Genomic DNA, 15,992 nt, shown 5'->3' with positions numbered 1-15,992 from the left:
CACAACATGTTTTCCATACTGAGTCTGAAAGAAGCACCCTCCCATCATGCTTTGCTCCCTTCCCATTTTTTTAAATATGTTTTTTGCAAAATGGTGCCTGCTTACAAATAATTCTACCATTCTGTGCCCTCAATCACCTCACCCATTCCCCACAAGTGATTTTTTTAAATGTAGGTTATTGCATAAAAACACTGCTGCAGCCTAACTGCTATTTTTAACAGCTTGAAACTGCATTGTAACATCATCACCCATTTTTTTTAAAAGACAGATGTTTTGGAAGAGAGGGAGGGAGGGAAAGGGAGGGAGGGAAGGGGGAAGGAGAATGGCAACGAGAAAAAGGGTGTGCACAAACTAAGAATGGCGGCCACAGGTAAAAACCCAAACGCAAGCATTTCCCCATTTGTCAGTCACAAAATAGATCCCACCTTGACAAACAAACTAACATTAACTGGGAATTTCTGTGTTTTGGGGTAAGTTAGAGGGCAGTTTGGTTCTATGCCTGGAAAGGCAGATTTTAGTGCGGAAACCGACAAGAAAGGCGGCACTTAAAATGCAAATCCAAACAAAATTGCTAATGTGGAAGGGGGCACTGTTTGGATACAGCCTGTAATTGCCTCTGTCAGTTGTAAGGACAGCATGGGCTAAAACCTTCTGTGGGGATTGGATGTGCTGCTGACAGAGAAGTAGGAAGGTAAAAGCCATTTTCTCACTTCGTTTCCTTTCTTACTGACCTTACTTCTGTGCCTTCAGAGGCAACAGCAGAGTGTCCTCCCCTTCTCTCCACCTTACCCCCACCACAACTCCTTGCAAATCTTCACTTGCTGATACAAGACTGTGTCCCTTCTGCTAAACTGAAGGGAGACTTCCTCCAATGGAGAATGGCTTTTTTCTGACAGAAAAAGACTTTCCCCGATGAATAAAAGCTTTTCTTTCTTGAAGGACACCTTTCTCCAAGGACAATTTGATGGAAGGGGCTCATAGGATACAACCAACTATATTCTTATACTTTATAGGTCCTCTTTTGTTTAAAGAATTGCTACCACACAAAGAGCTGACTAAATGCAGAAACTAACTGGATTTTCTGTTTACATAGCAATCAGTTTCTTATCACACCATGCTTGGGTACATATAAGGTTTGTCAGTGTGTATGTGCTTATATTAAAAAGAGGAAACCGAACAGATATGCCTTCACCGAAAGTTCCTTCTACAATGCAAATTTGTCCTCTGGTCTTCTGTTCTAAAAAGAAGAGTTGGTTCTTATACACCACTTTTCTCTAGCAGAAGAAGTCTCAAAGCGGCTCACATTCGCCTTTCCTTTCCTCTCCCCACAACAGACACCCTGTGATGTACGTGAGGCTGAGAGAGCCCTGATATTACTGCTAGGTTAGAACAGCTGTGCTGTGACGAGCTCATGGTCACCCAACTGGCTGCATGTGGAGGGGGAGCGGGGAATCAAACGCAGCTTGCCAGATTAGAAGTCGGTGCTCCTAACTACTACACCACTACAAACTTACTTGTTGTGGGGACTCAATCCAATGACACACTATAATTGCTCAAGTTGCGTGACCTTTTACACAGAGAACTGGTGAAGTGGAAAAACACACACAACCTATGGTGCAACTTAATTTAGGATACTCAGTAAACTTGAGAGCGTGACAGCAAATGTCATGTGACAATGGCATCATAAGCAAAATACTTATTTTCCCCCCCTTCAGGAGTACTTACCAACTAATGCTTTAAGCAAATCCTGAGTTTCGGTTGCCTTAATACATGTGTCCTGACTGTTTTATTACCTAACCCCCTTCACAGTTCCCTTTTTACTTGACACCATAATTTGCTTGAGATAACCAGTATCAATCTACGAACTTAGACCTTATTGCTATAGATGCACACGCAAGCACAAAATGGAGACCAGTAAGATTTGTGAGGGCGAAATCCCATTGTTTTTGCGTCTCCCACGCTGGGCAGCCCAGTGGTCAATTCACTCTTCTGCAGAGCTGCCACCAGTTGGCTGCCTGGATCACACAGGGGGGCACTGGCTTGCTTCTGCTGCTCTTCCCCTCTGACCACCACACTGCTACCTTTACCTGACTCACTCATGTGGCAGCATCTCTCCCCTCCTCCTTTTCTGTACTTAGTGGCTTGGCACATGTGTTAGCAGCTCCAGCTGTGTCCTCTCTTCCATCTGCCTGATGCATGCTGTGGCAACTCCGTATCCCTCACCTGTCGGGCTTAGATGGAAGTGGTAGTTCCTGCACATCTGCCTAACCCACAGAAGGCTATGCCCCATTCCAATTTCTATGCAAGCACAGTCAGTGTATGACTATTTTGGATCAGGGGTTTAAGTCTGGTTTTATCAATCTGCATGAGGGCCAGGGCTAGCAATGGATATGTGATATAGAAGGGGTACAGGAAGAGAAAGGAATACTTTATTTACTACTTTATTACTACTGATGATATAAATAATGAGGGCCCACGGGATGTTTGCCTGGCCTTGACCAGGGCCAGGGCTTTTTTGGCCCTAGTCCCAGCCTGGTGGAATGAGCTCCCGGAAGAGCTACAGGCCCTGCAGATTTGTCAGCTTTCCGCAGGGCCTGCAAGACGGAGCTCTTCTGCCAGGCATAGGGTTGAGGCCAGGGCGGCGTCCCTGGTCTTACCATAGGAGATCTCCATCTGAGACCAACGGAGATTAGCTAGGATCCTTGCTCCAAGTTTCATTACCTGCATGCTGAACAGGGTGGGGGGGAAGGTTGATGTTTTATGGTTTGCCATTTGTTTTAGTGCTGATGCAACATTGTTATATTTTAAGGGCATTGGTGGGGATTTTATTGTGTTTTATCGGCTTCTGTCAACCGCTGTGAGACATTCATGAGCGGTGGTATATAAATATAATTATAAATAAATATAAATAAAAATAAAAATAAACAAACTTCTTTCCTTTTCCTATACTCCCTCTGTAACCGAAATCTAATGTTGGTCGTGGCCCTCATATGGATTGATATTTCAACCTTCCCGAGTAACGAGAAACGGTAACTTACTCCTCCACTGTGTGCTACTGCAGTCCAATTAATTTTCATTGATAGCAGCGGTTGCTGTTTGAAATGCACGTTTGTAGTTAGTGACCTTTTATGGCAAGCTGTGTCTATGAAGCAGCGCCCCCTTGTGGTTCCAACTGTTTCAACCACATCAACACAGTAAAAAAATATTAAAAATAAGAAAGAGGGAGTCGTGTCGACGTGGATGAGGTAGTAGAGCCATTTGGACAGCCATTCCATATCGTTGATGGCACAGAGAGACTTCCATGCAGACACATAACGGTATTTAAATGTATGGACTGAGATCAGGACTCTGCAAAGTTTCATCCGAGCAAATTTCCCGCCACTTTATTCACCATGAGCTGAATTTATTAATCACCTTGCACAAGTATGGCAGACCCTTTTCACTTTTTCCTCCCATCGAGCAGCCATAGCTCTGCTCACAGAAGAGGCAGGGGGCTGCCATTTCATCCCTTCTCTCCCTCTGCTGAATGCAGCCCACTGACCACATAGCTGGTGTTTTGCAGAAGTCCCTTAATCCTGGGAATCCAACCTCCCTCCCTCCCTCCCTCATCTAACTTATTATCCATCCATCCATTTAAATTTGTAAACCACTCTCTCTGACAAAGCAGACTCAGGGCAGTAGACAACATATACATAATAGTACAATTTAATCACATTAAAACCATTCTAAAATCCTGAAATTCCACCCAGAGGTATAAGCATGAACCTTGAGTGGGGTGCAGTACTGGAGGAAGGCCAATCGGATGTTAATACAGATGCTAACTGCCTTGGCATCATAATCAACTGCTGCATTTCAGGGAGGGGAGAGTGTGGATGATCAATGATTATCAGGATCTTGTATGGGTGGACCCCTGGTCCATCCCCTTTTCTTTGCAACATTCAAATCCAACTTCTCCAGAGTTCCACTTCTAACTAGAGAGCTCACAACGTTTTGCCTCTTTATTCTTATACTACAGATATTTTTTTAAACAACAGAGAGTGCATGTCCTTAATTAACAAGAAACAAACATAAACCTTACCTCCAACTGAGCATCTTTGCGATATCTCCCAGTACACGAGACCAAGAGCATAGATATCGGCACGCTTGAAGGACTCGAAGATATTGAGGTTCATGGCATCATCGAGAATTTCTGGAGCCATGTATCTTTGAATGCAGAGAAAACGCACAGGTTTATAAAAGAAATAATACCATTGTAGATAGGTTCGAGCATAGTCAATGAGTAAAAAAAATAAAGATAATTTTAATGAACATGTATAAATTACCAAAGCAATTATTTTTCTTCCCAGTATCCGGGCCATGGCCATGCTGAGGCGGGAAATAAATTGAAATAATAATAGCAGTAGCAGTAGCAGTAGCAGTAATAATAATAATAATAATAATAATAATAATAATAAGTCTCAAGGAAGTCAAGCTAATTAAGTTCAATTTCAATTTAAAGCAAAAATACTGGTAAAGTTAGAACCCATGTTGTTTTTTGTTGTATAGAGGGAGGGCCACGGCCTAAACAGCCTCAGCTTAGCCTAGGCCTATTCTGCACACAATAGATAATGTACTTTCAATGCACTTTAGAAGTAGATGTTCCTGTTCTGCACAGGAAAATCCAAAGGCCAAAGCACATTGAAAATGCATTATCCTATGTGTGCGGAATGGGCCCTGGTCTTATCAGGTCTCAGAAGCTAAGCAGGGCCAATGCAGAAACAGGCAATAGCAAAACACCTCCGAAGGTCTCTTGCCTTGAAAAGCCTCTGAGGATGCCATAAATCAGCAGGGAATTGAGAGCAAGAAAATAGGCCTTGGACACCAGGGATGCCACTGATTTCCTTAATGTCAATACCATAATATTTAAAGGGAAATATTGATTCTCTTTATATATATAGTTAAAGCATGTTTCCTTACCTCTTTGTTCCCACTCGAGGATTCTGAGGAATGTCAATCGTGTTTAATACAGAATCGTGTTTCACAGCCAGCCCCAAATCCGCAATGGCACAGGTCTCATTCCTTTTCACTAAAATGTTTTTGGATTTCACGTCTCTATGTGCAATGGCAGGTTTGCCTGTGAAGCATAGACATATATTTCTGTTTCAAAACATTGGCTTCCATATTAAAAGACATACAGTTGGACCAATACAAGCACACAGAGTGTGTGAGACAGAACATGAGCCCCACTTTTTTAAATGCCATTTCCTTACAGTGCTCTTCTCAGTGTTCCAGCACCCAAAATTAGCCTACATGTTCTTGTTCTATAATAGAGAAAATATTGTCTATTTTAAGCATACACTACTTTCACATTTTATATTTAATTTTCCCACAGTGCTACAAATTGATAATGGTAACTGGTAATTGCTAAATGCATAGCTACAAAAGGAGCAGCATACCTCAGCTAATGCTGAGGTGCCTTACACGGGCATAAATTTCATCTCCCAACTGGCTTAGGAATTACTTTTAAGTTCTAAGAAGTGAATCCTTTTACAAATTTTTTTCCCCAAGAATCAGATTGTTACAGATCTGCAACAAACTGATTTTGGGAGTGTGGGGCAGCCATGGAAGACAGGCAGCAGAAGCAACAGTAGCAGCAGCTGGGCAGGGCCTCAGCCATATAGGCAGGACAGGGTCCCACAGGTCACTTAGTCCAACCCCCTGCTCAATGCACGATCAGCCTAAAGCATCCAGGATCAGTATTCGTCCAGCCGATGCTTAAAGTCTTCCACTACATAGAATCCTAGAATCCCAGGGATGAAAGGGGTCACACAGAACATCTAGTCCAACCCCCTGCTCAATATGCCCTAAAATCTCTCTCTGGTTGGCACCTCTAGTTTTCAAATCCCTCCTCCAATGTGTCATGGCCAAGGACCCAGCCCCACCCATCTCCAGCCATACCTGGAATTTAACTTTAACAGGAGGGGGTTCCCCTGGAAATCCCCTCTCACCCTCAAAGACCCCAGCCAAGTCATGTTCTACATGGGGGTTGGGCAGGAGTCCCCCTAGGTACCCCCTTTGGTGGGGAGGGAAGGTGGCTCTGCCCCTCCCTTGCAGCTCCTACAGCCCCCTCTTCTCCGAGGGGCTCATGTCTCAGCAACAGTGCTCCTCAGCAGGGAAAGCAGCAGGGAAAGCACATGCCTCCTCCCCCCTCCCTCCCTGCCACCCGTGGTAGCCCAGAGGCCTGAAGGACTGTGCAGAGGCAGGACAAACAGGGCCATGTGGACAGTTGATGGTGGACTGGTGTCGGGTTGAGCTAATTGGATCGGGGGAGGAGGGACAGAAAGGGAAAGGATGCTTGAAAGTCCGGGCCCTTTAGCCTTGTGGGAAGCTGGCATGGGGAGAGGCAGAATGAATGTGGCAGCAGATGGCAAGAGCCAGCACTGAGCCCTCTCACTCTACTGCCACCACCCATCTTCTGAGCTGCACCCCCACTGCTGCCCATCTTCAGTACCCGGGCCATGGCCACGCCAAGGCCCACACACCCCACTGCCACCTCCACCGCACTTCCACTGCCACCGCACTCCACTGCCACCTCCACCGCACTAACGAACATCACATCCATTATCATTTTCGTTTGAGGGAGCGTGCCAATAGATGTTTCCCCATCAATAAGCCAGACTGAGGAAATGGATATCATGGTTGGGTGGATGTTTTATGGCTGCCAGAATTCTCTAGGAACACTCACAAAAGCCAAAAAGATTTTGAGGTGAGCCAGGGAAGGCCACCCATATGAAGAGCTGGACTTTGGTAAAATAGAAGTTCCTCACTCAGGTTCCCCAATAAATGGCCAAGACAGAAATGTAAAAATAAAAATACTTTAAATTAAAAGGTGAAGAGAATCATTCAAATATCCATCCAAATGCTTGTCTACTTCATGTAGAACTTCAGGTAGTGAAAAGGACATCTGCCCTGATCTATATACCTTGTGTACCCACAATCTCCATATGAAGGTGTGCTAGGCCACTTGCGATGGAAAAAGTCAGTTTAATTATCCCTTCAACCGTCACGGTGTTGCTATTTAAATAGTCAAACAAAGAGCCTTGCTCATAGTATTCAGATACAAGCCACAGCTGAGTCCAAGTTCCATTGTCTGTGGAGGGAAAAACATATTTAATGTCATTTAACACCAGACCACAAAAGGGCTCAGTGATTTCAAAACTCAGTCCCTCCCCCCCCCCCTTCTTTCCTCACAGGAATATTTGGCAATCCAGAATTAAAAATGGACTGCATAAATCATGCCAGCATTTGCTGCTATTATTAACGCAGTTTTAACAAGGTTGACACTAATGTAAGTCACATATGTTTTAAGGTTTTGGTTTTAGTTTTGTGAGCTTACTCGGCGTGTGTTTTAATATTTTTACTAATGATCCTAAGCGTAAACAAATTATCTTCTTTTGTCCTTGATGTGACATTGTTAGGCTCCTTTATTTACTTAGTATATCTAATAGTAAACTGGCTTCCAGCTCATGAAAGATAAAATGATCAAAATGGAAAAGACTGTGCCCTGCACTGACCCCCGTAATTAACTGAGCCTCCGGGGAGGGCGGTATATAAGTATGATAAATAAATAAATAAATAAATAAATAAATAAATAACCATTCAACTGTCTATCACTTGCATTTATGGTGATAGAAAGTGTCATTGAGTTACAGCAGACCTATGGTGACCCCCATAGGGTTTTCAAAGCAAGAGATGTTCAGAGGAGGTTTGCCATTGCCTGCCTCCACATTGCAACCCTGGACTTCACTGGTTGCCTTCCATCTAAGTACTAACCAGGACCAACTCTACTTGGCTTCTTCGATCAGACAAGATCAGGCTAGCCTGGGATATTGATGTCAATAGACAAAATATTCCTTCTTCCTCATAAAACTTGCAAGATGTTTTCAAATTGGTGACATTAACATTTTTATGTGCCAAAAATTTAAAAAACACACAAATTATGGGTTGGATCCAGACTCTAGAGGCCAGTGAGAGTTGCAGAAGACTAAAGTAGGGAAATGGGACGCTCCTGCCTACACCACGTATACTTTGATCTACATGAAATGCTGTTCCTCAAGGAAAGTGGACCTTGACGAATGTCACATGGGAAGTTTGGAATGCGAATGGGGAATCAATGGAAATCTCCAGTTAGGTCTGGATCCCAATAAATGGTTCTATCCAATGGTACTTCCACCATGGAACCCAACAAGGCTTACTGGAGAGAACCTGAAGTTCTCTCATTCGGGTACCGACCAGACCAGATAGAGTGTCTTAGCTTCATCAAGCACCTTTCAGCAATACCTCCCAAAATGAATGTAGGAAAAAATGGAGTAATTTATGCTGTTGTACGCACTGGGGAGCGTTTGGCTGATACAGAACTTTTCATCAAACAGATATGAAAGAATTTTTTTTACTATATATAGAGAAATCACAGCATCTCCTTGTGAACTGCATTTAGCACATACATCACCTCCTGACTGAACATTGTCCAGAATTGGCAGAATATTCATAGCAGCTGAGTACCAGTTAAAGGGAATGGAAATAGGGTGAAAGAGGAGACAAAATGAAAACCTAGACAAGCCAAACAGGGAGGTGTTGGGGGGGGGGGGGTTACAATTTAGATTTCCACATCACTTCATTCCACAACTCCTCCCAGGCACCAGTTTACTTAGTGAATTTTTTAAAAGGCATGCCAGAATGGAGTTTCATACATTGAATCTATTTTGAAAGCTACACAGCATGGGAATTACTGGCAAGAATCCCCACGCCATTAGAAGATGGATGGCTATGTCAAGCTCTCACTTTTCTGCATAGACCTTTGCCACCATCAGATAAACCAATGCCAGGGAGAACTTAGGGCTTAACTAGATGTTACGGCATCCACAATCTTGTCCTTAAAACACCAACAACATTTTAGAAGAGGACTCGGACATTTTAGAAGGCTCCAGATAGGCCTTCAGCAGGTTCAAGGTAATCGGTGCTATTTTATTTTTCTGCCAGAAAACTACAGCAACAACTAGCTATAATGTAAGAGCTACCAAGTCTGCATCAGAAAGCAGAAGGGGTGGTTCAGTGGCTACAAAGATTCTTGGGAATGGATTGGTGGGGGAATGAGGGACAAGGCCTATGTGGAGTTAAGAGGGATTAAAGTCCAATCAGATACTCAGAGTTTGAGTTGAGCTTTGAGAGTCTGAGTTTGAAGATAAAAAGACAAGTGATCTAACAAAAACATACTGCTACGAATTTAATACCCTTTACAAAGGGTATTAGTGGAAGGAGGGTGTTCCTTTAGTGGAAGGAGGGTGTTCACTACATGGATATATGTATGTCCATCCAGCACACTATAAACTACCTAAAGGAAGAGTGGGTAATATTCAACCTCACTGACATCCAGCAGATTAAGTGTGCTTAACTCTGTGCTTCACTGCAGCTACTGACTATTGTGTTGACCAGTATCATGTTCATAGTTGACACCCCATATCTAACCATACAGTTTATGAAAAATAAGGGGCCCTTCAGTTATCTTAAGAAGAGACAGGAGTTTCTGCTCCTTCTATCCATCCTCCTTTTCCGGTAGCCCACTGAACCTCCTGAAATTTCATTCCTGGAAATCAGCAGGCTTTTAGGGACAATACTGTGGAGATCTGCAGAGGGAAGACAAGAAAACTGGCAGGACTTGCTGCCCCTCTTAAGAAAGCTTATGTGCCCTTAAACTTCCTTAATGTGGTTGGCTATAATAAAAAAAACTTACATGGGCACTTTAGTTTAAGCCAATGTTTAGTTTAAGCCAATGTGGTATAGTGGTTAAGAGTGGTGGCTTCTAATCTGGTGAGCTGGGTTTGATCCCCTGCTCCCCCACATGCAGCCAGCTGGGTGACCTTCAGTTCGTCACAGCCCTGATAGTGCTGTTCTGCCTGAGCAGTCCTGTCAGGGCTCTCTCAGCCTCACCTACCTCACTGGGTGTCTGTTGTGGGAGGGCAGGAGATTGTAAGCTGCTTTGAGACTCCTTCAGGAAGTGAAGATAGGGGTTACAAAAAACATCTCTTCTTCTACAACTCTCGCTCGCCTCTAGAGCTTGCTGAATCTTTTGCACGGGAAATGAGCAAAAATTGAATCCTTGGATGCATCCAATGTCCCACAAGATGGCTGTTGAGAATTGGGTGCATCCCCACGGCTGTCATCCATTTAAAATGCCACAAAGCAGAGCTGCACAAACCAAGTCTTGATAGGAGCACAAAGTCATAACTCAGAGAGCAAAACTGCTTTTTCTTCACTTAATCGGAGTGAAGGCTTTACTAATCTCTTCCACGAGTCACTACGTATCTCTGCCTTTTTGCATTAATTAACCTATTCCCTTTAAAAAAATAAAATAATAATCCCACTGAGCTAATCCCAGTACAGGACAAACATTGTGAAACTGTTTGGAAGGGCTTTACCCTTGTTATCAGCAGCAATAAAGCCAAGGATATTTTCATGCCTCAGCATAATTGTCTGATACATTTCTGCCTCGCGGAACCAAGACCTTTCGTCCCTCGAGGAAAAGATCTTGACAGCTACGTCTTCTCCGCACCATTTTCCACGCCAGACTTCACCAAATCGACCTTTCCCTACTATTTCCTGAAGCACGATAGTCCTTGCAATAGTTCGTTGGACAAGAAGAGGTAAACCTAGTGGAGAGAAATGCACATGTTCGTAAAAATCCAATCTTCACGGATTTTGCATTTCTTTTAGAGAAAGAATCCCAATGATTATCATATTAAGTAGCATGCAACATTGTTTCCCCCTTTTTCTAACTTCATAAAAACCACCCTGTGAAGCACTTTAGATTAGCCCATGGCCACCCACTAATTTGAACTAGATCTTAGTCCAACATGCTAAACAAAGTACCCTACAAGTTCTCTATTATGTACAACAGCATGTCTCTGGCACAATCTCTTGAAAAAGTGGCAAACACTTTGTTCTTAAATCAATATATCTTATTTGTAGTATGGCCAAATCTGTGGATACTTAAATCCAGAGACTGGAGCCATAAACAGCCAAAACAGATCTTTCTACAAACTTGAGAAAAGCCCCAGTTTTGCAGGAAACACTGATATCTGTAAAAATACTGAAATCTATAAAAATACACCAAACAAACCCAAATAATAGAAGGAACGAATTTAAGAAACGAATGCCCCCAGTGGCAATGGCTAGGTAATCATGATAATATGTAATAATTTGAATTTATTGTTGAAGCTGAAGCCATAACAACCATACAAACAAAAGCATTAATAAGTTTATACACACATACACACGCGCTAGACAAACATGATAGTATTGTTAACCCTCAAATCTTGGTTCGGCTAGTAACAGGCAGGGAAAGGGGAATGGTAATTTCCAAGCTATTTTTGGCCTTTAAGGGAAGAGGGGAAAATAAGATGCCCTCGCAGGCCCCCCATTTCTGTTCCATGGCTTAGATTATATTCACATATGCCCAAAGACCCTGCTCACCATCCTTCCATAACATCTCTTGTATTTACAGATCATTACCAACATATTTTTCAACGCTCACCGACCCATGTCAAAGGTGCTATTTTATGTTGGCTCAGCTAAACATATTACCAACAGCTTAGTCAAGATGTAGACTGAGTCACACGTCCTACAATGAACGACTCTGCTCCCGTCCATCCAACTCTGTTGAGTCAACGTCTCACATACTTCTTCATTGCCCTAATTATTCTCCTGCTCACAAGCTCTATCTTTCTCCATTATTGGCATTAAAACCCTGGATCTCCGACAAGTCATTAACTTGTCACCGTCATTTCTGTAGTGGTAGCTCACTGTTTATGCAAAGCTTTTTATAATCCCTGATCAACTATATACCTTCTTTTATTCTGTTTTTTCTGTAATGCCAATAAAGGCATGATTGATGGATGGAACATATACACTTATTATTATCAATCTATAGTCAGCTATGAGGAACAATGGACTAGGCCAGTGGTCCCCAACCTTTTTATCACCGAGGACCACTCAATGCCGGGGACCACTCACTGCCTTTTACTGAGGCCCGGTGGGGGGGGTAGTTTACTCCTCTACTCTCAACCACTGCCCTAATGCTCTCTGGTCGCTATGGTAATGTTTAAACATCAAAAACACCTTCAAAATAAGATACAGACACGCCACAACAATGAACATAAGGAACATTTTATTTTCATGGAAATTTTAACTCATGACAATGACAAATCAATGAAGTAAAGGGCTGGGGGGGGGAGAGAAGGTGTCCTTCGGGGCCCACCTCCAATTAGTCGAAGGACCACATGTGGTCCACGGCCCACAGGTTGGGGATCGCTAGACTAGGCCACTGAACAGGCAGAACTGAGACAACAAGCATAGCTGGGAGGAACCCATAATATTATTATGCTACCAGTAAAATTGTCCAGACTTTCACAGCTTGGGAGTATGCAGTATAATTGTTGCTATGTCCTTTTCAGATTCTGCTAAGTCACTCCACACAGAGACCTGACCTGGATCGCCCAGGCAAGCCCAATCTCTTCAGCTCTCAGAGGCTAAGCAGGATCAAACCTGGCTAGTATTTGGATGGGAATCCCCCAAGGAACACTAAGGTCATGATGAGGAGACAGGCAATCGCAGCCTACCTCCAAACGCCTCTTGTCGGGCTTCCAGACACACTAAACACATGCCATGCCATAAAATAAATAAACACTCAACACACACTGCAGAAGAATATCTCAAGTTCCACAATTCATATTACAGCTCTGGAATTACATTAATCACAGGCAATCTTGGTCATATGCATACCTGAGCAACACACACACACACATTTCAAAGCACATTGTTTAAATCTTCATGCCTTTGGTCATTCCCAAGGTTAGTAATGACCAACTGGTGGTCTGTGGGCCTGGTACGGCCTTGAGAGTAACTTAATAGAGCAGGGGTAGTCAAACTGCGGCCCTCCAGATGTCCATGAACTACAATTCGCTGGCAGGGGCTCCTGGGAATTGTAGTCCATGGACATCTGGAGGGCCGCAGTTTGACTACCCCTGTAATAGAGCTTTCCAAGGAAAAACAGACTGATACAGATTAATATTTTAATACTTCATTACTATAATTGGGGAGAGGGGACAGTGCTATATACTGTCTGGAAGCAGCCTTGGTCAGTGTAGAGGCTGGACAAAACTACCCACAGATCCTGACCAACAGTGACACTAATACCGGCCAGGATGCCTGCTGTTTTAAGGACAACGGTTTACAGATTGATCCTCTCTAAGGACACTCAGGGCGTGAAGGCAATCAGCTTAGAAGAAATGAGATTTCAGGCCCCTCTTCCCTTGACGCAAAGGATATGAGTTAGGCAAGAAGATTTATATTAATCTACACTCATTTCAAAACTGGTTTTAAAGCTTCTGGCTCAGGAAGTGCCCAAGAATTGTCAACATGAGCCTGACCTTTGAGGGGAAAAACAGACAAACAAACAAAAACAAAAACCCTACATTCTGTTTGTCACAGATGTAAAAGAATAGTTGACCAAAGACATTTCAGTTGCTATTTTGGTTGCTTATTTATAGTTCAACAGTCATGATCTCCTTCCACATCTCGCTTTTGGTCAGTCACTAAAATATTAGAGAGATTACGTTCTTCTGTCTGTGGTGATATACGTACTCTATGTGGGAAGACCAGAGTTTCCAAAATCTGCATTGACTTAGGGGGATTTGAAACAAAACGGTAGAGGATTAAAATCTAGTGTATTTTCATCATGGAAGGAGAATGGTTTTTCACACGGTACAGCAGGGGTAGTTAAGCTGTGGGCCTCCAGATGTCCATGGACTACAATTCCCATGAGCCCCTGCCAGCACAATCTGGAGGGCCACAGTTTGACTACCCCTGCAGTATAGTAATGCAAACAGCTGAAGCCTATAATCTGCCTTTGGGTTAGATCCACAAGTGTCCCTTCCATGAGCAAACAGACACTTTAGAATCCAACCCCACTGTTACATCTTTTAAACAATTGTAAAAATATCCAGATATATGTTTTTCTATGAAAGACACACAGAGCACATTTAAAAAAAAATAAAAATGTGGTTTGTGGAGCCAACTACATCTCGCTGACATTATGGTTATCCATAAACCCTGGTTGTGTGCTCCCTGCCTCCTTTCTGCTTTCCAGCATGGTGCAGTGGTTAGAATGCCAGATCAGGGTCAGGGAAACCCAGGCTCAAACTCCCACTCTGCCATGGAACCTTGCCCTGTAATTTGGGCTCATTGCTGAGCTTACCAAATGACTTTCAATAACTGCTGAGCCTAACCTGCCTTACAGGGCTGTTTCTTGAAGATAAAAAGCAGGAGGAAGAACAATGATGTAAACCAGGGCCTAGTCTGCACACAATAGATAATGCACTTTCAATGCACTTTAGAAGTAGATTTTCCTGTTCTGCACGGGAAAATCCAGCTGCCAAAGCACATTGAAAGTGCATTATCCTATGTGTCCAGAATGAGCCCAGGGGTAGGCAATCTGTGGCTCCCCAGCAGAGGCTCATGGTTATTGCAGTCTATGGACATCTGGAGAGCCACAATTTGCCCACCCCTGAGAACTGCCTGAGCCCCTATGGGGTCAGAGTATGTAGAAATATCTAAATAAAATAAAATAAATATACCACTGCAAGACTGCAATCTCCTTCACTTGTATACATATTAGTGAAAGATCTATACAGTAATGGAAGTCCCAACTGATTCCACAGCACACTTTCACATACCAGATCCAGAACCCGATGTTGTCATGTCAAAAATCAGATCTTTGAGAGATTTCCCAGGGTTTACCAGACTGCATTCTGACAGTGGTTCTTCAATGTTTGGCCTTTTTTTCTTCTTGAATCTGCAGTGGTGGCCTTGATATGTATACAAAGTCAGCAGGACCACTACAGACAAGACACATACTGGTATGGTTATAATCACTGTCCATTCTACCGGTCTCAGTGCTGGTTTCCTTGAAGAGTTTTCATCTTGAAGGGGGAAGAAAGCAGAACAAAATCAGCATGCAACCCACCATCTCTAGATAAGTTTCAGTGGACTGGATCCTGCCAGCTTTTTCTCTGCATCTTGTCCAATTCCCCTCCTTATTACAACTTCCATCCAACGTGGCTTTTATCCAGAGCCCAAACTGTTTCCATGATCTCCCACATAGCCTTTTTTGTGGTCAAAAGGCATTCTCTCCTTCAATAGTTTCAAAGCTGGTTGGATCCAACCCAATGCTCATTTTCATGGCAGTGACTCAAAGGATTTACAATATACATGAGAGGAATCCATAAGGAACTGCAGAAACAGGAAAATGCATTTTTTCCCATCCTCCTCTCCTTCCCAATTACTTGCACTCTACCCAATATCGTTTCCAACCACGTCCTTCTCCTTTTTCTAGCCACCACTAAATTTCAAGATCTGGTGCTGACTTTGCAGAAATTTAAATGACTTTGCCTATCTGCAATTCTTCAGAAGTAAGTCATTATCTTTGCCATAAGAGGCAAAGGTAAATGTAAGGGTAAGATCAAAAGAAAAGGAAAGCATTTATTACTTATTTTATACTAACCACTGTGGTAGTGGAAAATGCTATTAAGTCACAGTTGACCTGTGGTGACCCTATAGTGTTCTCAAGGGAAAAGATGAAGAGAGATGGTTTGCCATTGCCTGCCTCTGTGAAGCAACCTTGGACTTCCTTGAAGGTCTCCCATCCAAATACAAACAGGACCAACCCTGCCTGGCTTACAAGACCTGATGAGTTCAGATACCTGGCAAGATCAGTCTTGCCTGCACCATCCAAATGTAACCAGTCCTGGTCAAAATGACTTTTGATGTAAGAATCTCTGAATGCACTGCACGGATAATGCAACCATGTAGGAGAATCTATAATAAGGGTGGCCAAACTGGGGGTCTTCAGATGTCCACGGATTACAGTTGCCATGAGTCTGTGCCAACTGGCCATTCTG

General features: G+C 43.2%; 1 protein-coding gene across 1 annotated transcript in view; it reads right to left on the bottom strand.

Moving 5' to 3' along the window:
* Positions 1-15,992, bottom strand: part of ACVR1C (activin A receptor type 1C) — a 55,547-nt gene that overhangs the window by 7,693 nt on the left and 31,862 nt on the right. Inside the window, exons 3-7 of the mRNA XM_077320000.1 lie at positions 14,769-15,014; positions 10,455-10,685; positions 6,962-7,129; positions 4,957-5,113; positions 4,079-4,203 (exon numbers count right to left, since the gene is read on the bottom strand). Coding sequence (XP_077176115.1) covers positions 4,079-4,203; positions 4,957-5,113; positions 6,962-7,129; positions 10,455-10,685; positions 14,769-15,014 — 927 coding nt within the window. The remainder of the gene's footprint in view (positions 1-4,078; positions 4,204-4,956; positions 5,114-6,961; positions 7,130-10,454; positions 10,686-14,768; positions 15,015-15,992) is intronic.

Source organism: Paroedura picta, chromosome 2, assembly GCF_049243985.1.
Source record: "Paroedura picta isolate Pp20150507F chromosome 2, Ppicta_v3.0, whole genome shotgun sequence".
Lineage (NCBI taxonomy): Eukaryota > Metazoa > Chordata > Lepidosauria > Squamata > Gekkonidae > Paroedura > Paroedura picta.
The sequence above is the reverse complement of the archived record's forward strand: the minus strand, read 5'-3'. Positions and strand labels throughout refer to the sequence as shown.